At 37.5% G+C, this 24,624-nt stretch overlaps 3 protein-coding genes across 4 annotated transcripts; all 3 read left to right on the top strand.

Annotated features, from left to right (window-relative positions):
* Positions 1-3,846: 3,846 nt before the first annotated feature.
* On the top strand, positions 3,847-6,516 carry LOC149921178 (uncharacterized). Its single transcript, XM_090163039.1, has 2 exons — positions 3,847-4,013; positions 4,310-6,516. Exons 1-2 carry the CDS (start codon positions 3,968-3,970, stop codon positions 5,047-5,049), a joined length of 786 nt encoding a protein of 261 aa, XP_090019165.1. The 5' UTR covers positions 3,847-3,967; the 3' UTR covers positions 5,050-6,516.
* A 119-nt stretch (positions 6,517-6,635) lies between these two features.
* Positions 6,636-8,333, top strand: LOC149921179 (uncharacterized). Of its 2 annotated transcripts, XM_090163163.1 has the most exons (3): positions 6,636-6,683; positions 6,741-6,825; positions 7,477-8,333. In XM_090163163.1, the coding sequence occupies exons 2-3, from the start codon at positions 6,756-6,758 to the stop codon at positions 8,157-8,159; spliced, it is 753 nt and encodes a 250-aa protein (XP_090019289.1). In that variant the 5' UTR covers positions 6,636-6,683; positions 6,741-6,755; the 3' UTR covers positions 8,160-8,333. The 2 variants fall into 2 exon arrangements, with proteins under 2 accessions (XP_090019289.1, XP_090019288.1); XM_090163162.1 differs by lacking the exon at positions 6,636-6,683 and having other exon boundaries at positions 6,694-6,825.
* Positions 8,334-12,904: 4,571 nt separating this feature from the next.
* Positions 12,905-22,123, top strand: LOC149921180 (uncharacterized). The gene is made up of 4 exons (XM_090163682.1): positions 12,905-13,032; positions 13,108-13,242; positions 15,024-15,325; positions 19,950-22,123. Exons 1-4 carry the CDS (start codon positions 12,969-12,971, stop codon positions 22,092-22,094), a joined length of 2,646 nt encoding a protein of 881 aa, XP_090019808.1. The 5' UTR covers positions 12,905-12,968; the 3' UTR covers positions 22,095-22,123.
* Positions 22,124-24,624: the final 2,501 nt, after the last annotated feature.

The following is a 24,624-nucleotide window of genomic DNA, read 5'->3' on the forward strand; positions in this document are numbered from 1 at the left end:
TTTCTAACTGCACGTCTTCAAGTAGCTCGGATAAATTATCTTGCAGAAATTGCTAGTATGCCTGACCATTTAACCTCGGCGAAAGGAAAGAACGGACCAACAAAATGGTCACCAAACATTTACACTGAGATAAAAATATTGCGTAGAGATTACATGGAACTCCTGGACGCACAGTAGCCAGGAATATTCTGTATTTTTTACCGAAAGTTTCGTTAATATCTTTTACTTGAGATTCCTGTAATTTATACAAATAGCTCATAGTAAAATTTTCAACTAGAATCATTGTATTGTATACAACTGAAATAATAATTAAAATTTCTAACACGCCTGTAAATTTTACGGAATTTACATTTGAAAACTGCGTGAATATAGCCAGGAAATATTATGTATGTGATTTGTTTTTACTTCCCTTTTTTAAATTAATTTCATGTACACTAAACATTTCCGTAATTAATTTTTAACCAAAAAGGTACTTTAATTGTAAAATATATTCAACAAATTTGTTAAATATATACCAATAAGCTCCAGCAGAACTAGAGTCCAAAGCAAGAGCCATAAACACGTGTTCAACATAGTAATGCAACTCGCTGGCTCGGAATCCAGACACGTATTAAACTTAGTTCAAACCACAAACACTAACGCGATGAATTTACATTTAAATGTTTAGACATTAATTTGTTTTCATTTGATGGGTAATTAAAATTATGACTCCATTGGTGCTTTTACGAGATGCCACTAAAACATTTTCTCTTCATATTAGATGATTTACAACCAATAATGAATTTTTATGGATCATTACTTTTTGGTAGCAATTCAACTTCGACCACAATAACTACAGGAACTACCTGTATTTTAAATACCTTAAAACGTCTTCATTTTTTACTGTAAATACATACTAATGTGTATTGAACAAATATGTACATATTGAACATTTCTACCATAGAAACTACATGGCTGTCCTTTATTACAAATATCTGAAACAAACCTCTAATTTCTACTATAAACAAATAGTAATAGGCACTTAAAATGTATGTAGATATTACAATTCAACGATAAATACTACATGAAGCCCTTGTATTTTAAGTACCTAAAAACATCCTGTAATTTATACTGTAAAACAAATTGTAATATATACTGAAAATGTTTGTATATATTACTATTCAACGATAAATACTACATGAATTTCCTGCATTTTAAATACCTAAAAACATTCTGTAATTTATACTGTAAATATTTCTTGAATATAGTAATTTAAACAGTACAGTACTGTATTAAAAAAATACAGAACGGGTGCTGTAAAATATTTCTGTAAATTCTACAGTTTTTTCTCTCAGTGTAGGCTAGACTGCACTTGATGAGATCTAACACTGTCCCGTGAGTGTGTGTTGTTCCAGTTGAGTATACCGTCACGGGAAAAATTGGTTTCATCAGCTGTTAACAGAATACTCGAGAACTGATAGTCACGACCTACTTGGTCAAAACAAAACTGAGAAAAGTCAACTCGCCTAGGATGGTCTGCGTCGTTCAGAGCTGGAACTTTTTGAAGGTGATACGGGTGAAATTGATGACCATTCGCCAAACTATAACGTGATTTACACCCAATGGTCTCCCAAGTCGCCGGGTAATTGTTCCAGGATCGTTTTCGACCATGGTAAGAAGAATTATTGTTTAAATCCACTTTGGTAAAGTAATTTACTTAATTAAAAGGTAAGACGAATCATATCGAATAACATGTTTTTATTAAAAACTAGTGGAATAAGATTGGTGTAAGTACCTGTTCCTCAAGGTCGTTTCTCAGCTTTGAAACGTTCAAACGTTTTTACGCGCGTAAAGAAAATAACATTATGACGCGCGCTAGTGGAAAACAAGCTTTCTGGTACGTTTTTCACTCTCTCAGGAGTTGGTCTTGCTTGAATTTTTCCGTGTTCTCTCAAGTGTCTTTTAACTGTGGCAAATGTGCGTCGACCTGGTAACGGTCTTTGAGGGAACGATACTCGGTACAATCTCTGGGCTTCTACACTATTTCCCTGAACCGGCCCGTACATTAGCTGCATATCCGATTACTCAGAATTAGTCAAAAGCGCCATACTTATCTTAAATTTGGATACGGAAAATGATTTGTCGATACAGGATTACAGCGCTTTATTTTGTTCTTAAAAAAGCACCCGTCCTAAAGAATCAAGTCTAAAGGGCCTCGCTGACTTTCAGTGTCGATTAAACTCGATTCTTTGAAATAATAAAACTTGCCATTAAAGGGAATATAATCTCAGGTATTTGGTGTGGAACACCAACGCTTGCAGCTCTGGCCGCTCATGCCTTTGGCTTTAAAAATGTTTGGCGCCACTGTACAGGGACATTTGAAAAATTGAAGGGGTCTTCCATAAAGATTGCTTTGCAGGTTATATTCCCTTTAATAAAATCATTTTAGGATTTAGCACACTTCTAAAACACTGAAACAAAGCATTTTAGAACGCAATGGATATTTTTGGCTGATTTGGACCCAAAGAACATAACACCCTGTATATTATGAAATCAAACTAACTCGTGTTACGCCTAGTTGTGATATGCTTAGTTTCCACTAGCGCACTTAAAGTAATTTTCTTCACGCGCGTGAAAAGGTTTGTACGTTCCAAAATTGAAGCGAATTGGTTTTGCGTCGACTGAAGCTCGCCGTCGCGCCATTTTTGCAGTTTGAAGAATTAAAATTAAGACAATGTCGAATCTAGTTGGCTTCAGTATGAATAAACTAGTTTCAATAATATCTGACACATGCGCAGTTAGACGAAAAAGCAGACGAGGGTGGTACTTTAGCGTAATATCTGACTCTAACCTCAAACATGCGCGTGAAACCTGAAAATCAACTGAAAATTACATGACTAATGCATAATGCTAAATTTCCCAAAGGCCACATTCTGCCCATCACCGCGTTAGGTTAAATTTCGGCTATGTTAACCGAAAATATACTATATATGTGGTCTTTGCTTCTCAAAGGGGATTTTCCACAAAATACGACAGTGATAGCCATTAGACAGTGCGGTTTTAAGACCTTCATAGACCCTGGGCAATAAGACCTTTGTAGGCCCTATTTCTAAGAAGAAAATTATTATATATAATTTGTTCATACTCATCGACTTTCGTAAGCCCATTTGAACCTTCGTAGGCCCTTGTGCCCATTGAATAAAACGGTCCTAGGGTATTTTTTCTAGTTTACCGCCCTTTATCCACCTAGGAACCGTTGAGATACTTTCTGTTGAAATTTTGTCTTGGTACACCCAGAAATGAGCTTAGAATAACTGTACTAATAATATTTCCAAGCGATCCTTTTATCTGGCGGACGATATTTCTGGTGGAGGCTGAAACATCGCCGCCTTTGATTGTGCTAACAGGTAACACTGGTTTCTAATTTAGCTTAAAGCCAATGGTTTCCACTAAATATCTCGCATTTAGAAGCGCACTTCTAAGCAAGATAAAATGTATTTCAATCGCCTCGGCAATAGGCGCAGCTGTAGGCCGACATTGAGACGTTAAAGTAAACCAAGAATATATTTATTAATATTGGGGAGAATGACTAACTTTGAGACGATTTTTAGCGTTGTTCCCAGTCGCCTTCACGCTCTAATAGTAAGTTCCTTCCCCCTATATGAAATCAGATCAGCCCGGTTTCTCATTGATTGAAGCGCAAGGCGGTACCGTTTTCCCTTCCCCCTCTTGGGCCGGGGGCAACTAGACCACGATGGCCACGGATAGTCATTCTCCCGAACGTATTAACAAATACATTCTGAAATGAACTATTGAATTCTAGAACGTGTTAGAAGCGGCGTTATCAGCGACAGGTAAAGGTAAGATAACAGCCATATTTCGCCGAAACGGTACCGACAAAGAAGTCTGAAGTAAAAGCAAACTTCAGTCGAAGAATGCCATAAGGCCGCTCAATTTTTGACGATCAAGTTTACTCATAACTACGAAAATGATCACGGGACAACGAATTCTATTAATAACGTTGTTATTCTTGGGTGAGTTTTTAAATATATTCTGTTTAGCGTCTTCCAATTCAAGTTCCTTGAGTTAGCCACGTAACTTGTAGATTACGCTCTTATCTAGTGCTTAAAATAGTTTTGCAAGTTTAAAATTAAATATTTCATTGTTTGTAGAAAAATAGGTATTTTGCTTTGATTAAAATTTTAATTTTAAAAAATTTAGATAATAAATAAAATGTATGAAAAACAAGCTATAAGAGTATTTCTATTATATTTATTTATCAAATAATGGTTTCCTGTCAAAAATTCCGAAATAATTAAATTCTTTCCAGCGTCAAATTCTGCAAAGGCAAGCCAAGATGACGCTAACACGACGCAACCAGATTTGGAGACACAGAAGACAACGCTCACGAGCGACTCCGTCTTAGAAATAGTGCACGCTAGTCGTCTTAAAGCAGCCCAACCTGTACCAGAAACGGAGACCGCAAAAACAACAATAATAACTTGGACTAATCTTCAGAAAGCGTTGAAAATTGCCAAGGATGAGTTAAGAAACAAAGAATCAGTTCCAGACCTAACAACCAAAGAATCAATTTCAGCGGTTAAGGTACAAATTGCATCGAAAATTGATGAAGAAGCAACCTTAGAACCGACCATTGCTGTTCCACCGAGTATACCAACAACGGCTCAACCAACCACGACTACAGAACCAACTACAACTACAAAACCAACCACTACTACCAAACCAACCACGACTACCGAACCAACATCAACACCACCCACAGAATCGACAACTGGAAGCTACACCACAACCAGCATCTCCACAAGTACTGATTTAACTACAAACCCAAAAACTACCGAGGGCCCAACGACTACAACGCACATTACAACTACGGAACCAACTCCAACCCCAACCACGGCGCCGTCGCATCATCACCTGACCAAAGGAGAAATCGCGGCAGTGGTCATTTTCACTCTGATCTTGGTATCTATGACAGCTGCTTTAGTCATTTACATCATCAGACGACGTCGCAGCCACCAAGACCCCGACTATAGCAGACTCGTCGTGTAAAATGTGACGTCGAACCGAAACAAAATTAGCCAGTTTAATTAATTCAGGGTTACCTAGGTTGTTAATTTCAAATATAGTCCTAAATGTAAAAGTGGACGAAGTACAAGGGCATGGTGTTAGTTTTTAATGTGAAACATACTAAAAATCAATGTTATCAAAGTGTGCTCCTATACTGAATTTTCAAAATTGTGGTTTATTAATCACTACCCAGTGTATTTGTTTTACATTTTACACCATCAGCCGCAGTTATAGATGGTGTACGCATCCAAAGTGTTATGGAAAATTTCTAGAGCCTGCAAAGTTACATGTTACATTTTTATCATGAGACTTTTGGTGTTACCTAAAATTATGAGTTAGGAAATATGAGGCTTTTGTAGCTTTTGGTAATGGTAATTACAGTTAAGGTTTATTTTGAGTGTATTTAGATTTGGTGTAAGCCAATGATTAGGCCTATGTTTATCAACACAAAATGTGTATGTTTTAGAATCTAGGATTTAAAAATATCGTTATTTAACTGAATTCCCATGGTTTGTTTAAGTGCCAAACAGTTATCGTTAAGCAGATAAAGTAACAAAAATAAGCTCGTTAGACCGGTAAACCAAGTATCATTACACGCGGATACTAATTGCATTTTGTAAACCGAGTCAGATATTTTTTTTAACCTGATCTTCACATTTGACGTTATATTCACTCAAGTCATGGGTCACCATGATAATTTTGACCGTTTTATGTACAGTTTCAAGTGTCTTTGTACGCAACATATGAATAAGATTTACAATTTAAATTCTAGGTACATATTAAAACAATAACAACGACTTTATATGAGACCTAGAAAGTAAATAATTGGTAGCAATTACACAGTCCTCTAGTGTATAAAGTCAACTTATTTTAAGTTAAATACTTCATTAGTTATTACATAAAAAATCGAACATTAAAGAAACAATCTCTAGGTAGCCTTTTGCTAAATGTGGTTTACTTTTAGCTTCATGGATATTATTTAAACTGGCTAACTTCGTCGATATCTTTATAACGTTCCTTTCAGTCACGCTTTAAAAAATGCTAGTAACTCGGGCGGAGGGATACACGAAGTAATCGCTCATTGAAAAAAAAGTGCGACTGAAAGGAAAAACTGTGAACTAAAATTTGTGACTAATTCTTCCCATATTTTCAAGAGTTTTGGAAGTTATGTTTTGAAAAAAAGCTATGTACCTTGTTAAAATAAGAATTTGTATTATATGGCCTTGATTATACAGATGCCTATGATTTCAACCAAGAATAATTTCAAGCGTTTTCCGTCAAGTTCGTCTAATACATTTTCTAAATATAACAATTGATATCAATCAATAATTTACACGTCTAACATGTTCCGTTGTTTAAAACATTTTAGAACACAAATATGCAAGTTATAAGAATTGCATTTATTACTGATATTTGCATTATTGGAGTGAAATAAATATTTGTCGTAAACTCTTTCGTTTCGTCTCATTTCTTAACTTCGCCTGATAACGACGTGGGTTGATGTTGGATACAGGTATAGCATCTTCTTTCAGAAGATAAGAGCATCGTTATCCGGTGTCTTCCGTGTAAGTACCTAATCTTGGCGGTATGTGGGACTATTTCGCAACTGTATTAAGGTGAGTAAAAGTCAACCTTATAAAGAAGAAATTAATATAGTCGTACAAATATTTTAGAATAATAGTGGACCAATGAAAACCGCTTTTTCGCTGGTGGTTTTGTTGCTGGTATGCGGGCGAAGTGGCGCGGTACCGTTGTCTGGTAAGTTGGTCCCATTTATTAAACTAATTTAGTCGGAAACTTTAAATTAGCAACAATATGTTCAGCAGTCGTAAGACAGCTAAGCCTATTTAAAAATTGCGCAGTTCATGAGCGGAAAGGAGATTTCACAGATGGCGCTAATTCAGTTAAACAGTTAAGATCTATTAGGTATTCACACGTGCAAGTTTTAATTAAAATTTATTTAACCGAAAAATCCAGTTTGCTAACCGAATTGACACTGTGAATGTAAATAATATTTCCAATTGCCGGGAACATAAACTCTATTGAGTTCTATATTAATCTTTGTAACAAAACCATATTTCTTATAGGATTGGATGGTATCTCAGTTGCTAAAAGTAATAAATAAAAGTCCAGTATAATGTATCATAAGTTTAGAGTAGTTTAGTAAGATTATATAACTAATCACGTTGATAGTACATAGACCAGTAAACGGACAGAACAGTAATAATAATAAAATATCAAAAGTCCATACCGTAAGTGCCATAGGTACGACAACTAGGATATAAATAACCATTGAAATATTATATCGTAAACTAAAGGGAATTAATTTGTGAATTTATTTAAAGTAATAAGAAGTTAAATGTAAACATACTAACGGTTTTCACTAAATCTACTTTATATTTGTAAAAGAGCCTGGTGAGGACAATACCAAATCAACTACACTTACCATCGCCGAGACACAACCATCAACTACACTTACCATCGCCGAGACACAACCATCAACTACACTTACCATCGCCGAGACACAACCATCAACTACACTTACCATCGCCGAGACACAACCATCAACTACACTTACCATCGCCGAAACCGTTTCGACGCGACAATCAACCGTCAATGTCAAATACACTACACAGGCGAGCACCATAGGGAAATCAGAAACTACCGCGTCAAGGACTACCAATAACGAATCCACTGAACCCACGACCATGAACGATGAATCCTCTAAATCAACAGTCACGGGTGAAACGATGACCGATACTGACTTAACAACTGCAAATGGAGACAAAACTACCAAAAGCTCATCTCAAGACGAAAAAACAACTGAGACTCGACCACCCAAAACGACAGCTAAGGTGACAAAGCCACCAACAACCACGACCACGGTTGGTCCCGGTGTAAGCTCCGAAGAAAACAGTCTGACCGACGAAGAGAAGTTAGTGAACAAGACGGGTACCGTGTTCGCCATCGTGGTGCCCATCTGCCTGGTCTTGATTTTGATCGGGATGATGATTTATATCAGGAGGAAAGACATTGAGAGAAGAGAGGACGACATGATCCCTCTGACCAACACCAGAAACCCGCGCTATTAGAAATTTAACACGAAAACATTGTAGTCCCATTTTGTGGGAGAGTTCACTATTGCAGTTCATAAACTAACTTAATTTAGTTTACTCAAAGCTTTTTGGTTTATTTGTATAATGCAATATTGTAAATTTCACGATTAAAATGACGTATAGTCAACAATTTTAACGAAAATTTTGAAATTTATTTATTGTACTAGCTGGTTATTATTATAATTATAATATATATGTAATCATGCTGCTCATGTTATTTGCTTGAATCGTGTCCATTCTCAAATTGCCTACTGATTTTTCAAAAATACTTTACAGAAGACCAACAATTTTAAGATTTCCATCAAACATTCCCAATTTTTTGTGGTTTGAGTTATGATTTCCAGGATTTTTTTACTGATTATTAAAGATTTATCTGATTTCTAAAGATTTCTTTTGATTCTTAGTAATTTTTTTTATTTTGAAAATATTTTGGATTTCAATGGAGCATTTTCCGATTTTTCTTGTCGAAGCCATGATTTCCACGAATTTTTTAATATTTTCCAAATATTTCTCTGATATATATAAAGATTTAATTGTATTCTTAATAAGTTTAAGATTTCTTAATAAATCTGAGTTTTAAGATAAGCATGAAAGATTTTCCGATATTTACGGTTTTTTTTCTGATTATTTTTGATGGTATAAGATTATTTTCGATTACTTTTTTAATTTTACAGATTTCTTAAGATTTAGAAAAAAAATTTATTGGTATTTTTGATTTTCAAAAATGGAGTGATGTACATCAGCTTTCTGGAGTGAGTGGCCATTCGGTTGAAAACGACTGCAGTCTTGTACATACTTCACTTATGACCTAGATGAAAGAGATATATTACGTGAATTCTTATCACAATCAGAAGTACAAGTGCTTATAGCATAAGTAGGAATTAAATAGGAATAAGCATGCAGAGGGGTTAATTGATTACTACATTAGAATTTAGACGAAAATATCGGAATAGCTTCATGCTATAAACGAATGACTGAGCGAACACGCAAATTTGAAAAATAATTAAGAATAATTAAGGATTAACTAAAATAAAATCCTAAAATAAACTAAAACTGACCTAGTTTTTATTTTCAAGATGCCATAACTGACTTATGTTTTTAATTACCAAACCCAAATAATTTACTTAAGCGTTTAGTTACCGGAACCCAAAAACTGACTTAAGTGTTTAGATACCGGAACCCAAAAACTGACTTAAGTGTTTAGTTACCGGAACCCAAAAACTGACTTAAGTTGTTAATTACTTTATAACAAAAACTGATTTAAGTTGTTAATTACTTTATAACAAAAACTGATTTAAGTTGTTAATTACTTTATAACAAAAACTGATTTAAGTTGTTAATTACTTTATAACAAAAACTGATTTAAGTTGTTAATTACTTTATAACAAAAACTGATTTAAGTTGTTAATTACTTTATAACAAAAACTGATTTGATTTGTTAATTACTTTATAACAAAAACTGATTTAAGTTGTTAATTACTTTATAACAAAAACTGATTTAAGTTGTTAATTACTTTATAACAAAAAATGATTTAAGTTGTTTATTACTTTATAACAAAAACTGATTTAAGTTGTTAATTTCTTTATAACAAAAACTGATTTAAGTTGTTAATTACTTTATAACAAAAACTGATTTAAGTTGTTAATTACTTTATAACAAAAACTGATTTAAGTTGTTAATTACTTTATAACAAAAACTGATTTAAGTTGTTAATTACTTTATAACAAAAACTGATTTGATTTGTTAATTAGTTTATAACAAAAACTGATTTAAGTTGTTAATTTCTTTATAACAAAAACTGATTTAAGTTGTTTATTACTTTATAACAAAAACTGATTTAAGTTGTTAATTACTTTATAACAAAAAATGATTTAAGTTGTTTATTACTTTATAACAAAAACTGATTTAAGTTGTTAATTTCTTTATAACAAAAACTGATTTAAGTTGTTAATTACTTTATAACAAAAACTGATTTAAGTTGTTAATTACTTTATAACAAAAACTGATTTAAGTTGTTAATTTCTTTATAACAAAAACTGATTTAAGTTGTTAATTACTTTATAACAAAAACTGATTTAAGTTGTTTATTACTTTATAACAAAAACTGATTTAAGTTGTTAATTTCTTTATAACAAAAAATGATTTAAGTTGTTTATTACTTTATAACAAAAACTGATTTAAGTTGTTAATTACTTTATAACAAAAACTGATTTAAGTTGTTAATTACTTTATAACAAAAACTGATTTAAGTTGTTTATTACTTTATAACAAAAACTGATTTAAGTTGTTAATTTCTTTATAACAAAAACTGATTTAAGTTGTTAATTACTTTATAACAAAAACTGATTTAAGTTGTTAATTACCGCAACCCGTCCTGACTAAGAACAAGCTAGGCCCAAGTCAACTATCGACTTGTAATGCTTTTAGTTCAGGTGGCCGGGTTAAATTGAGTAGGAGAGGGTTGGCAAGTCCTTCATTCCATGCGAACCAACAGCTCCCTACACTCACTATAACCGTTGGTGAAAGCAATCATAGGGGTACCGATAGGGAACAGAGGGGTTAGACGTCTTCTGGAGGGGCGCCAAAATCCCCAAAATTATTCCCACTATAAACGTTGCTTATATTCAAATGTTCGTAAAGGTCGTTTAGATGTGTTTGCCGTTTCGAATTAATGCGAGCGTAGAAGTTAGTTGGGAATCTAATCTGTATATAATTCTCAGTTGAACAGAATTATATAATATTTAGGGAAGAAATGAATATTTATTTCCTATTTATTTTAATAATTACGTACATCGGGGACGCATTATCAAATTTTTCAACCGGCCGTCACAACAGCTTGGTACGCCACTGAAAACCATGACTCCAGTAGCGTGAAACATATGATGGTATCATGGTACATATTTTGTATATAATGAACAATACTAATGTTACGTCAGCTTAAAATACCATCCTGTTAGTTTTTATAGAAACCTATAGATGGCGGTCTGAATTCACCTATTTTATTTTACTTTTGCGGAGATAGTGGGATTAACAGATACCACTGAAACCAGTAGCGTAGGCGTATCAAACAATCTAGATCAGCGCACTTCATTAGCAAGATGTAATCAAAAACATTTGACACCTCCTAATGACGTTGTTCCGATAGGTTACCCCGTATCAGTGCTAAAATATGGCAACTCAAAAATATTATTTTTTAGGAAAAATAGATTTTGGATTTCTATATTTTTAGTACCGTTTTAAAAGTCACCGCTTAATCTCTATATTATTTTGGCGAATACAAACGCTTGAATAAAACTAATGTTAGAAAGCAAAATAAAATGGAAATAATTTAGTTTCAAGACCACAATGCTCAGATACAGAGTACCAAAAAATTGTATATTCGGGTACCCGACTACTCGAATAAGCTGCTCTCTAAACTCGTCGAGTTTTTTTATCCTAGTAGATTCAAAGAGTGTTTTTTACAACTTTTAAATTTTATTTAATAATTTCTTGAATAAAGCCAGCTCCTAATCAAGTACTCAATAACCCGACTCATTAAAAATATTACTCGAAGTTTTTTTTAAGTTACTCGACTCGAATAAGAGAAAGTTTCCCCTTAATTAAGTACTCGATTACTCGACTAGAATACTCGATGAAAAACTTTATGATCGATAACCGGCTCGATTGGCTAAAACCACTAATCGCACAGCCCTATACGACTACCTTCTAAATATGAGAGTTAAAGTTGTTTTTCGATTTATCCTTAAGATGTTAACGGTAATAGCATATGTAACATAATCACTTATAAGTATGCCGTAAAAGCATTTTCGTTAATGAAACCTTGTTCACGGGATATGACGTAAATTACGTCACTTACAACTCCGTGCATCATCAACTTTACTGATGGGAAACGGAAGTTAGTGAGAATTCCTCGCGCGTTTCTGGCTTTGCCAATGTCAAGTTTAGCTCGTGCCTCGCGATCACATGATTTCATTTCCATGGTAACCTTTTCAATAGCGCAAGGATTAAAATCATTTTTGCATTTTTGGGTCCGCTCAATGTATGTTCCGCGTGAAACAAGGTCTCATTGCATTTTTTTCAATGGAAATATTATACAGAGGCATACTTATGAGTAATTATGTTACATATGGTAATAGTGAGTGTAGGGAGCTGTTGGCTCGCGTGGCATGAAGGGCTTCACACAACAGCCAGTCATCCGATTTAAACAGTACCGTATTAACTCATGGCAGGGCCCCTATGCTTCCATCTTCTTTGGGCCCATCAACCCCTCCACATTTCAGTCCCCCTTGTGATGCATGGTCCCCTGCCTGGCCCCTGCTCTTGGTGGGCCCCTGCTCTTGGTGGGCCCCTAGGCTGAAGCCTAGTCAGACTTATGGATAACATTACACTAGATTTATGGGCATTAAAAACTTTCTATTTGACTTGGGTGGTGCTTTGGGCATTAGCCTAACAAAAATATATTAATGTTTCTGTCAAAAAGTCAGTTAAAATATTTTACATTTACGTTGATAAAACGCAATAATGCAAGTGGATACGAAATTGTATTTGTTCGATAAAGAAGCGAGATTCTTTTTAAAAGTCAATCAACGTAAATCGCGTTCTTACGCAAAAACACAAATGTCACATATATCTCAAGATAATATTCGAAGTGAAGATTTAATGACATTTTATTGGTCCAAGCCGAGATAACGCTCGAGTTAAGGACATATGTTTTCGCAAAGCGAGAGTTCTTTTCGAATTCTTGTCCTTTCGGACGAAGGACGTCACAAATTGGCCATCTTGCGATGAACGGGTTCAGTATCCTTGAATGGCTGTTGGTAGCGCTACAATGCGCCCCACTTTTGCGTGGTAAGGTTTTGGTGTGGTAAATCCCAGTAGTAATTAAGTTATAATGGGATCTGAATTTGGTTTCCTGTATTATAGCTGAAGTAGTCGATGACGCCTCGTGCGCCCTCGAGACCAGCTGCAAGAAGTGGGATACGTCTAAGAGTCCAGTTCGCTGGTACTTCAGAGATGAACTGACGGATGAGCAATTTAAAGACATGAACCTTCCATCAGGTAAATTCTAGCGAAAGTTTATGACATATCTCTTACGAAAGGAATATGCATTTAAGTTATTGAAATGGAACATGTAGTACCATATGTAACATAATTACTCATAAGTGTGCCAGAAAGAACTTTTTCTCAATGAGACCTTGTTGCAAGGATATGACGTAATTGACGTCACTTCCCAGTCGATGACGGTTTTATCGTCATCAAAACTAGTTCTGGCGGTGAGGGAAGGAAGTTAAAACCAGTTTTACGAGACGTTAGTCCGTATTTTCTTTGGTGGTTGTGAAACAAGGTCTCATTTAAATTTTTAATACAGAAATGTTAAACAGAGGCACACTTATGAGTAATTATGTTACATATGGTAGTACTTATAACGGCTAACTGATCAGGTCATTTAGGTCGTAATTTTCAAATAGGTGAAGGTAATCAGTTAGTCAGATTAGGTTAATCATTTATATTCCGCTCACCCAGCAATTTGATTAAAGGGGAACGGCAAAGCTTTTCCAAATATCGCTTTATTTGCATATCAAAAGATCAAAAAGACGTTCAATATACTTACACGTACCTTTTTTCGTCTCAAAAAAATAGTTTTTGGCCTAAAAAGTTGAAACGCAAAATAACGGCAAGTATTTGGGTTTGAATTTCGCCGCCATCTTAGGGTGTATCGCCAGCGCCAGCAGCACCTTAGTGAGTGATTAGCGAACTATCCAACCTTTCAAAATCACGCAATTTAGGCTTAGGTCTCGTATAACTGGAACACGCCGCTGTCTCACCGATTTCTCACCAGGTGTCGCGGTGGACGCGCGCTTTTCGATTTCCCGAAATTTCTTTATTTTAATAAAAATTAACCAATCAATATTTTCTTAAGCGGATTTCGCCATAAATTTTTGTTTTCAACGGGCTATAGGGCTATCTAACTGGTTAAAGCTTGACCGTTCACTTCGGGTTCTACATAAATTTCTAGTAGGATAGTGATTTCTTAAAAATAGTATTTACCGAAATATGCTTTTCTAAATAAGTAAATACGCATACGCAGTGTAATTTTGACATTTTACCTTGGTAAACGGAGTAAAACTCGAGGTAAATTTTCAGTACGGTGTACAGTGAGAAATTCGCGAACCTACCATGTTTCATTTTTGGAGTCCAGATGGTTCACACCAAAAATACATCGACTATTGCAACCAAAATTAAATTTCAACCTTTTTAAATATTTCAAAACATTTCAATCAAAATGAGTATCAATTTCTGAATATTCAAATAATCAATACCTTTGTAAGGAAAACTGTTCTAAACCTTCTTTTTTAACTGATTTAAAAATATTTGACGCGTAACTATAGTTACGTGACTATACAGGGTGTTTCAAAAGTGTATGCAAAAATTTGAAGGAGTTGTAGGGGTGAGTCGAGGAGTATGCCTGTTTTTCCCCCCATTTTCCTTCGATGAGTTAAAAGAGCGCCAGAGAGCTTAAAAGTGTGACCTACTAGCCCCTGGAAGTAGGCTGCGACAAGCACAAATACATTCACGATGAAATAATTTCACGGCGAAATAAATTCATAGTGAAATTCGCTCACTCACTGATTGTTGCATAAGAAAGTTTGTAGTAAAACGCGCATTAAGATCGTGTAAACTATACGACATTTCCTTGAAGTAATTTTTAATAGCTCATGACGACTCTTTAACAACAAAATATCCCAAAATTAAATGTCCTTAAACGTTTCAATGATCACTCCATAATTTCTGCTTGGGTGCGTACAGGCGGATCGCAACTGACCAACCATTTCGTTTAGGGTTAACCGGAACTAGCTACGTCTTGATTCGAGGCCTTGACAAACAAACCCACTCCACGATGACCAGTCCGAAGTTTTCAACCATGGGAAAAAGTATTTTGAAGGTCAGCGTGGAACTGTTTTTCTCGGCAAAAGTAGTCTTCACGTTGGAACAGATTGGTCAATTTGTGAGCAAAAAGGGACATGAGCTGGAGCGAGCGGCACCGTTCTACGACTCGAAGAAAGAAACAAACCCAGCCGGGCAATGGTTTACCGTTACGAGGATCGACGACTACCATTTGAAAACTTTCAAATCTGCCAAAGTAAGTGAAATCGATAAATGGATTTACATTTTTGTTGATGTATGAACTTTTACATTAAAAAATATTAGCCTCGCTGATGGAAAGCCAATTCAAATAAACAGAAATTTAATCGAGGATATGATTAGTTTCGGGCTTAATCTATTCAAAATCTAAGGTTCAGTGTGGATAACCTAAATTTTTGTTAAGTTAGGGCCAGTGGCGTAACTAAGGTCCTCGGCCCCCCCCCCCGCGAAACTCTTTTTGGGGCCCCCTTATGTGACTCTTTTTGCGAGACGTTTGTTTACTACTAATAAACAATGGCGTATTTAAGGAGGGTGTGTGGATTTAGCACTTTCAAAGCAATGCTTCCACCACCTTGATTCGTAGATGCCCCCTAGCTATGAAAATGTAACTCAGGGCAGGACTCACTGGCTATGTATTTAAACAGAATAAAATTGTTTGAACGTGTATGAATTGACGGTATAGAAAATAACTATAAAGGGTTTCAAATTATATTCTTCCAACATATTTTACGTAGAAACTTAGAATAAGTAGGAATTAAAACGGCTTATATACAGGGTGTTTTGAACTTCTCTTACTGGGCATTTTTTAAAGAAACTGCAAGAGATAGAGTTGCGAAATTATCAGGGTATTATTTATAGTGTGGGATCGCTTTAATACCTAAATTTCAGAAAAATCGGAAATAATTTCGGGTATTTGTAAAAAAAAAGGTTTCACCGGTAGGTGCTAGAAAAAACGTTTCAATGAGAAAGTTGTAGAGTGTGGTCGAAAATGTTCAAGAAACTTGGTTTCATTGGATAAGAACACTTTTCCACGAAAAAAAAGCTATCTATAGGGGCCAATAGCCTTCGCATTTTTGTACGTTAATGAAAGAAATGTCTGAAAGATTTAATTGAACATTTAATTCGAATAAGCATAATAATTTTACAAGTGAGGTTATATGACACCTCCGTTTGCCGCGATACATGTTTGGGCACGATGAAGCATGTTTTGAAACGAGCGTCTGATCATATCAGGATTGACAAGTTCGAAGGCTGCAAAGATTCGGTGACGCAAATCTTCGATATTCTCAACGGGCGTCACGTAAACTTGTGCTTTGATGAACCCCCACAAATAAAAGTCCATCGGAATTAGGTCCGGAGATCTCGCAGGCCATTGAACGTGACCGTTCCTGCCAACCCAACGCTGAGGGAACTCGTTAAGATGCTCCACTACACATCTAGGTACGTGGCGTGGTGCGCCGTCACGTTGGTACCACATCTGTCGGTAAGCTTCCAGCGGAATATCTTCTAAAGCGTCTGCTTGTTCGTTCTGCAAAAGCGCCAAGTAGCGTTGTTCATTAAGACGAGCTGGGACGAAAAATGGGCCAATAACTCGATCCCCGAGAAAACCCGCCCAAACATTCAGTCGGAGTTGTTGTTGTTGATGGTGAGGAAAACCCCAGTGAGGATTTTCGTCACACCACATGTGGGCGTTTTGATGGTTGAAAGGCCCATCTCTACCAAAGGAACACTCGTCGGTTCTCAGAAATCAAATCTACGTTCCATATCTCCTTCGTGAAGAGCTTGGTGGAGGGTACGGATGGAAGTTATGATTGTGAAGAGTGGTCCACACGTAATTCGTCGATAACCCGAGATCGACACTTGTACCTCCGACGCCTGCTCGAGGATACGCGACAAAATAGGCTAGAACGGTGTCTTCCATGTTGATGTCTTGACGACCTGGTCCACGAAATCTGGGATTGATGAACAGCTCCAAGAACGGTGTTGTGGCTTGGTCTTCTATCTGGATATCGAACGGTGAACAATTCACTAACCCTTTCCGCGTTACGATTGGCTTCACCATAAAATAACTCAACCATAAAAGCACGCAGATCACGAGAATAATTTAGTGGCATGTTGATTAGACTCAATATGCGTTAGAGAATGTTTGAAAACAAAGGTTTTCACATTAAATACTAATTGAAAACTTGACCTTTGTGCGTAGTTGGCCTACTGATACGTTTTTAGGTCTACTGTAGGCCTAAATTGGCGTTTTTGTAAATTACATTTAAGGAATTTAATCTTTTAACGTGATTTCCTTCATTTACGTACAAAAATGCGAAGGCTATTGGAACCTTTGGACAGCTTTTTTTTTTCATCAGCTCATATCTTCGTGAAACAGTGCTCTTTTCCAATGAAACCAATTTCTTTGAACATTTTCGACAGTACTCTACAACCTTCTCATCGAAACTTTTTTCTAGCACCTACCGGTGAAAAAATATTTTTTACAAAAACCCGAAATTATTTCCGATTTTTCTGAAACTCTGCCAATGAAGTTTCTTGACTTTATACTTATCCTCGATTTATCGGAAATGATGACCGAAATTCTTTTCCTACAGACTGAAAAGCTCGTGCCGTGATAGAACAAAAGCAAGGTTATAAAACGAACTAAAAATGCCCCCCCCCGCACTGCGGGGTTGCGGGGGCCCTATTTACGCCACTGGTTAGGGCAAAGTTAGGTGAGGTTAGGTGAGGTTTGGTTTCGATAAGCCCGTACATACCTTAAAGGTTTTATTAAGTTAGGTAAAGGTAATAAAATTACATTTTAATTGGTTGGGCTAAGTAAGGTTAGGTCAAGTTATATACAATTTAAAAAGGGTTTCTAGCTGATAACTTATCTTACATTTTAAATTTAATTAAAAAGGTAGCTATCATCTAAATAAACAGAATTTTGACCAAAGCAGTAGTGCGAGTTAATTTCGGACAAATTTAGGTAACTCTCTAGGTATCTTATACACCTGTCAATTTCTCGTGTAGACGCGTTTAATCTTCGTTAGACCTACCCTAAAGGCTGGTTTTCACTATGGCCAAAACGCTACGACGGCGAGCGTCGACGCCAAAATTCTTGTTGGGCTTAAATTTGTTTTTGCTTCATTTATACTGTTATGAGACGATCATGATAATCGAATTTGTCCAGGTGCGAGAGGGGGGAAGGAAATCCGTCACTGGCGTGCGCTCCAAATGCGTCGGAAGATATAAGTAACATAATAACAATAAGTAAGACACTTGCTATTGTTTCAATGCTAATCAACTGGGACTTGCACTCGAACTGAGTATCATGTCTTTGGTAGTAGTATATTTTGCCTTATTCCTATTTAGACACTAGGGGGCTTCTGTCCTGAGAACTGAACTTAGATTGCGCAATAGCTCTGAAAATCAGTTCAATGATAATGTTTCCTAATTGACATACTTATTGTTATTATGTTACTTATGGTATAAATAAGAACCATATTGTTCAAATCTAGTGGATTTAAATAAAAATCAGCCTTAATTAAAAAATTTTAGTATTGAATCTTAGCGTATATATGCTGCCTACAAGAATTTTTAAAGGGGTTGGCAAACAATTTTAAGTGTTTTATCTTAATTGTTAATTAAATGGAAATGTGAAATATTTATATATTAGCATAAGCCTATCATAAGGTCCCCATAAGCAAAGGTCTACCATCTACATCTAAAGTAGCCACGCTCGGGTTGATAAATGCCACAAAACGCGTCTAAATCTCAAATTTGAAAAATAAACACCTTCAGAAACAAGTTCTCTTATTTCTAAAAGTCAGTTTGATCAGGGAGTACAGAACGGGAGTCGTTTTGACAGATCTTTTAGGGTTCTCGACCAAGAAGCCAGAGAATCGAGGTGGGGTGGGTTGAAAGTGGGTGGAAAGGTTGGCAAAATACGGGACAAGATACGGCTTTTTGCGCCATCTACCTAATTTTTGTGGCTTTGCTGTTTATGGAGGAAGTGCATGCTGCCATCTTTCATTAGATAACGTAGATCCTAATTGTAAATATTTAAATTATCTTACGACCGGCAATATTCCAAGTTATTCTTGAGTAAACCGTATCATTTTTAGGATATAATACAACTGAAATCATAGTACTAAATCAATGTAAATATAATTTTGTATCATATTTAAAACCTTAAGCCTTTACAAGGATTGGCTAATATATTTTCCATTTTTGCCTTTAACGTGTCCTTTTTAAACACATTCCCTAAAATAGAAAAATAAATTGTATAAAATTATATAAAATAATTATAAGATCTGTTAAAATAATTAAAAAAATTTTTCTTTTGACTTTTGAAAGTCCATTTATGTAACAATGGTCCATGCTTATGTTCACCACGTGTGTAAAATTTGAATTTCTTAACAAAAACCACATGGCCGCTGATAATAGATGGCGTTATTTAGTCGAGGTGTCCCGTATTTTGCAGAGGCGCCGGCTGAAGTGTAGCTCATTGCAGCAGAACCAAAAAACCCCCCTCTTTTCATCTCCCGTTCTGTACTCCCTGGTTTTAGGTTCTGATGAATCATTTAAGTTTGAAAGTCATTAAATTGTGATTAAGCCTTGGCTACGGTGCTGAGGGCTCACGGCGGAGATTTCTCCCGCGTGGTTCTAAGTTTACAAACGTTCGCGCACGCCTTCTGCGCATTCATCATGCAATGCGCGAAATTCATTTGGGTAAATGTTTTATTTTTCTCGGCGAAAATTCGGGTAATCCAGTATGAACACGTTTTTTTGAAATAAAAAATAAATCGGTGTTCGGAATTACCCTCCCTAACCATAGTTATGTATTTTCAAAACAGTTGGAGTTTAAAGCTACCTTAAACAATGGGAATGATATTATGGCTTTCCGGAACTTGGTAGTTGAGGTTTACAGTCCTGAAGATCTAACTACGACCACTATAGCCACAACGGAAACGGGTGATCAAGAAACGACATCAACCGACGCCACAACGATCACACTTTATCAAACCTCACCACCGATTGTCTCCACCACGCCGTCAATTGATCCAACCTCTACCACTCTCTCGGTTGATGCCACTACGCTGTACGTTGGTGCAACGTCGTTGCCGATTGCTGTCACTACAATCTCGGATGATCCAACTACGCTTTCGGTTGGTGCAACGTCGTCACCGATCGCTGTCACTACACTCTCTGTTGATCCAACTACGCTGTCGGTTGATGCAACGTCGTCGCCGATTGCTGTCACTACAATCTCGGATGATCCAACTACGCTTTCGGTTGGTGCAACGTCGTCGGCGACCGCTGTCACTACTATCTCGGATGATCCAACTACGCTGTCGGTTGGTGCAACGTCGTCGGCGACCGCTGTCACTACTATCTCGGATGATCCAACTACGCTGTCGGTTGGTGCAACGTCGTCACCGATCTCTGTCACTACAATCTCGGATGATCCAACTACGCGGTCGGTAGGTGCAACATCGTCACCGATCTCTGTCACTACAATCTCGGATGATCCAACTACGCGGTCGGTAGGTGCAACATCGTCACCGATCGCTGTCACTACACTCTCTGTTGATCCAACTACGCTGTCGGTTGATGCAACGTCATCGCCGATTGCTGTCACTACAATCTCGGATGATCCAACTACGCTTTCGGTTGGTGCAACGTCGTCACCGATCGCTGTCACTACACTCTCTGTTGATCCAACTACGCTGTCGGTTGATGCAACGTCGTCGCCGATTGCTGTCACTACAATCTCGGATGATCCAACTACGCTTTCGGTTGGTGCAACGTCGTCACCGATCGCTGTCACTACACTCTCTGTTGATCCAACTACGCTGTCGGTTGATGCAACGTCGTCGCCGATTGCTGTCACTACAATCTCGGATGATCCAACTACGCTTTCGGTTGGTGCAACGTCGTCGGCGACCGCTGTCACTACTATCTCGGATGATCCAACTACGCTGTCGGTTGGTGCAACGTCGTCACCGATCTCTGTCACTACAATCTCGGATGATCCAACTACGCGGTCGGTAGGTGCAACATCGTCACCGATCTCTGTCACTACACTCTCTGTTGATCAAACTACGCTGTCGGTTGGTGCAACGTCGTCGCCGATTGCTGTCACTTCAATCTCGGATGATCCAACTACGCTGTCGGTTGGTGCAACATCATCGCCGATCGCTGTCACTACACTCTCTGTTGATCCAACTACGCTGTCGGTTGATGCAACGTCGTCGCCGATTGCTGTCACTTCAATCTCGGCTGATCCAACTACGCTGTCGGTTGGTGCAACGTCATCGCCGATCGCTGTCACTACACTCCATGTTGATCCAACCACGCTGTCGGTTGGTGCAACGTCGTCGCCGATTGCTGTCACTACAATCTCGGATGATCCAACTACGCTGTCGGTTGGTGCAACATCATCGCCGATGGCTGTCACTACAATCTCGGATAATCCAACTACGCTGTCGGTTGGTGCAACATCATCGCCGATCGCTGTCACTACAATCTCGGATGATCCAACTATACTCTCGGTTGATCCAACTACGTTCTCAGATAATCCAACTTCGTCACCGATAGTCTCCACCCCACCCTCGGATGATCCAACTTCATCGCCAATCGACTCTACCACTCTCTCTGTTGATCCAACTACGCTGTCGGTGGATCCAACATCATCTATAGTTGACGCCACAACCCCATCGGTTGATCCCACTATAAGAACGACGGAGTCTAATAAAGAAGGTGGTGTCAAAGAGAGACACTCTGTGCTCAAACCATTCTACGCTCAAAAGAAAGACGAGAGCCTGGAAGGCCTATTCTACGGAGTCCTGGTTTGTTTCTTCGGCCTCGTGCTTTGCGTGTCCATAGTGAAAGGAGGGACGCTCATGAAGCAACGCAGGCTTCGTTGGCAAAGAGAAAAGCTCTTAGCAATTTCGCGATACGACAAGGTTTCTTTCGCGTCTGCGCGAGATATTGTATGAAATAAAGCTGATTAATATAACAATGTAAATGTTGTCAGAATTTACGATGGAGAAATCTACCTTTTTAGGCTTATCGCCACGCTTATAAGGTAAACCAAATACGTGGAACCAAGAGTCTTTGGTAAGTTAAACCAAATACGTGGAACCAAGAGTCTTTGGTGGGGTAAACCAAATACGTGGAACCAAGAGTCATTGGTAAGGTAGACAAAATACGTGTAACCAAGAGTCATTGGTAAAGTGGACAAAATACGTGGAACCAAGAGTCATTGGTAAGGTGGACCAAATACGTGGAACCAAGAGCCATTGTTAGGGTAGACCAAATACGTGGAACCAAGAGTCATTGGTAAGGTAGACAAAATACGTGGAACCAAGAGTCATTGGTAAGGTAGACAAAATACGTGGAACCAAGAGTCATTGGTAAGGTGGACCAAATACGTGGAGCACAAATTTTTATTCGGCCCCTAAGAAGGATTTCTGGGCCTTTTTTTAATCCTGAAGCTAGCAAAATATGGTGTTTCATTCTCAAAATTTTAGCTTTACGGGGCTCCGGTCAAAGTAATCGGACCTTCCTGTCCATGCCACTGAGTTGAAGTGGTGTTGTTGGTAAGAAATTAAAGTCGTACCCTGGTAAAAGCGATGGTCATGGCGGTTCGTCCACCCATGCTGTGCCCAAGCAAATGGAACTTGGCAATTTCTCGTTCCTCCTAGAAGTGGACGATGTCCGCTGTCATGTCGTAATAATCGCCATTCTCGCTGTGCGGACTCTCGCCGTGGTTACGAGGGTCCACCACGTACACCTGTTGAAGGATGAAACCGAATGGTCACTCATTGAACACTGTCTAGCCATAATGGTATTTCTTTAACGAAACCTTGTTGAAGGGATAATAGTAATAATCAGCTAAGCTAATACCCAAAGAACCACACAGGCTTAGTTCAACTAGTAACGTGTGACCGTGTTAAACTCCGTAGCAGCTTGGTGGCAAGCCCTTCATGCCAAGTGATTCAAAAGCTCCTTACAGTTACTAATACCGTTAACCTCAGCAATGTTTTATGGCGTAAATGGTAAATTAAAGGGTAACACCAGCGTTTGAAAAATTGGGCACGAGCTTAGCTATTCTGACAACTAGCGCTTGAAACAGTCAAATTCAAACGCCGGTGTGGCCCTTTAATATATCGAATCCCTCAGAAGTATAAGAACTGCAAGCTTAAACCATTAAGAATCACGAATTGTCGAAGAGTTTTGATAGCTGACGTCCACTATGTCGGTAGGCCTACCACCAACGCCAATTGTTAGCATTCACTACTATTATAATAATAATCAGCTAGGCTAATACCCAAGGCACCACCTTAGGCCTAAGTCATCATGCGACTTTTGAAGCCCTTAAATCAGGTGGCCGGGTTACAATGCGTAGGAGGGTGGTGGCAAGCCCTGCATGCCACGAGATCGAGCCAACAGCTCCCTACACTAACTATTACCGTTAACCTAGACAAGTTTTTATCTAGAAACTTATTTCTTTTAGAGTTTAGGTGGAGTGACAAGGCTTAGTTTTCCATACTTGAGTTTAACATTTATTACAATACACAATACTAACTCCCAAATAACCCCGACAATTATGAAAATTAAACACATCACCCCGACAACTATAAACATAAATACTTAACCCCGACAATTATAATCATAAACACGATAATCCCGAAATAAAAGCATGTAACACACTACAACGAAAGAATATAATACAATGAAACTAAATGTAATATTTTCCAGATGGTTGCCAGATTAAAATTAAAGGGAAACGATACCATATGTCAACCTTCATTATTAAGTACTTATCAATTTGACGTGCTCATGATGTAAGTCCAAGTCTCAATGAAATGGAAGGACTGAAGAGTTGCTGAAAAGTTGTTGACTGGTGCCAAGAGGAGGACGAGAGATGAGACGAGTTGTGGACCATGGCGAAGAAAATAAATACGACCATAATTGTGGTCTGTTGATACGCGGATTGATATGTTCCTCTGCAAACTACAATATATTTATATATTATTTTTTTGGCTTTGTTACCATTATTTATTTTAGTTTCGGTGGCTTGAAATAACATCGCGTCGCGTTTAACTTTACGACGACCTGCACCACAACTTGTTATGTATTCTGGAGATCTCCTACATGGAACTTCTTTTCCAAAGGAAAACTAAGTTCTTCTCGCTATTTTCTCCATGTTCCTTGGTTTTGTCCACGACTAACATCCTGGAACTCTACTTCACCCCAATCAGTGACCTGCGGTGGAGTTTCACTGACCAATGGGAAAATTCAGTTTCACGATGTTTTTCCCAAAATTGAGGAGGTACAACTTATTTATCAATGTCAGCTTCGAGCCGAAATATTGAAGAAATAGTTTCATTTTTACCTGGGAAAAGTATTCCCAGGATTTGCTAATGGTATTGTTCGAAACACAGTACAAGGCGGCGTCATAAAAAATATATATCCAATAATTTGGTTTCTTTTTACGGAGGCTAGCGGGGCAATTTTATATTT

This window comes from Leiobunum rupestre, chromosome 11, assembly GCF_980474605.1.
Source record: "Leiobunum rupestre chromosome 11, qqLeiRupe1.1.hap1, whole genome shotgun sequence".
Lineage (NCBI taxonomy): Eukaryota > Metazoa > Arthropoda > Arachnida > Opiliones > Sclerosomatidae > Leiobunum > Leiobunum rupestre.

Bases quoted from the DNA above. Each gene is read 5' to 3' on its own strand.
- LOC149921178 (XM_090163039.1), top strand. From the start codon at position 3,968: ATGATCACGGGACAACGAATTCTATTAATAACGTTGTTATTCTTGG. The intron at 4,014-4,309 runs GTGAGTTTTTAA...AATTCTTTCCAG, and splicing joins AATAACGTTGTTATTCTTGG to CGTCAAATTCTGCAAAGGCA.
- LOC149921179 (XM_090163163.1), top strand. From the start codon at position 6,756: ATGAAAACCGCTTTTTCGCTGGTGGTTTTGTTGCTGGTATGCGGGCGA. The intron at 6,826-7,476 runs GTAAGTTGGTCC...TATTTGTAAAAG, and splicing joins TGGCGCGGTACCGTTGTCTG to AGCCTGGTGAGGACAATACC.
- LOC149921180 (XM_090163682.1), top strand. From the start codon at position 12,969: ATGAACGGGTTCAGTATCCTTGAATGGCTGTTGGTAGCGCTACAATGC. The intron at 13,033-13,107 runs GTAAGGTTTTGG...CCTGTATTATAG, and splicing joins ATGCGCCCCACTTTTGCGTG to CTGAAGTAGTCGATGACGCC. The intron at 15,326-19,949 runs GTAAGTGAAATC...TTTTCAAAACAG, and splicing joins AAACTTTCAAATCTGCCAAA to TTGGAGTTTAAAGCTACCTT.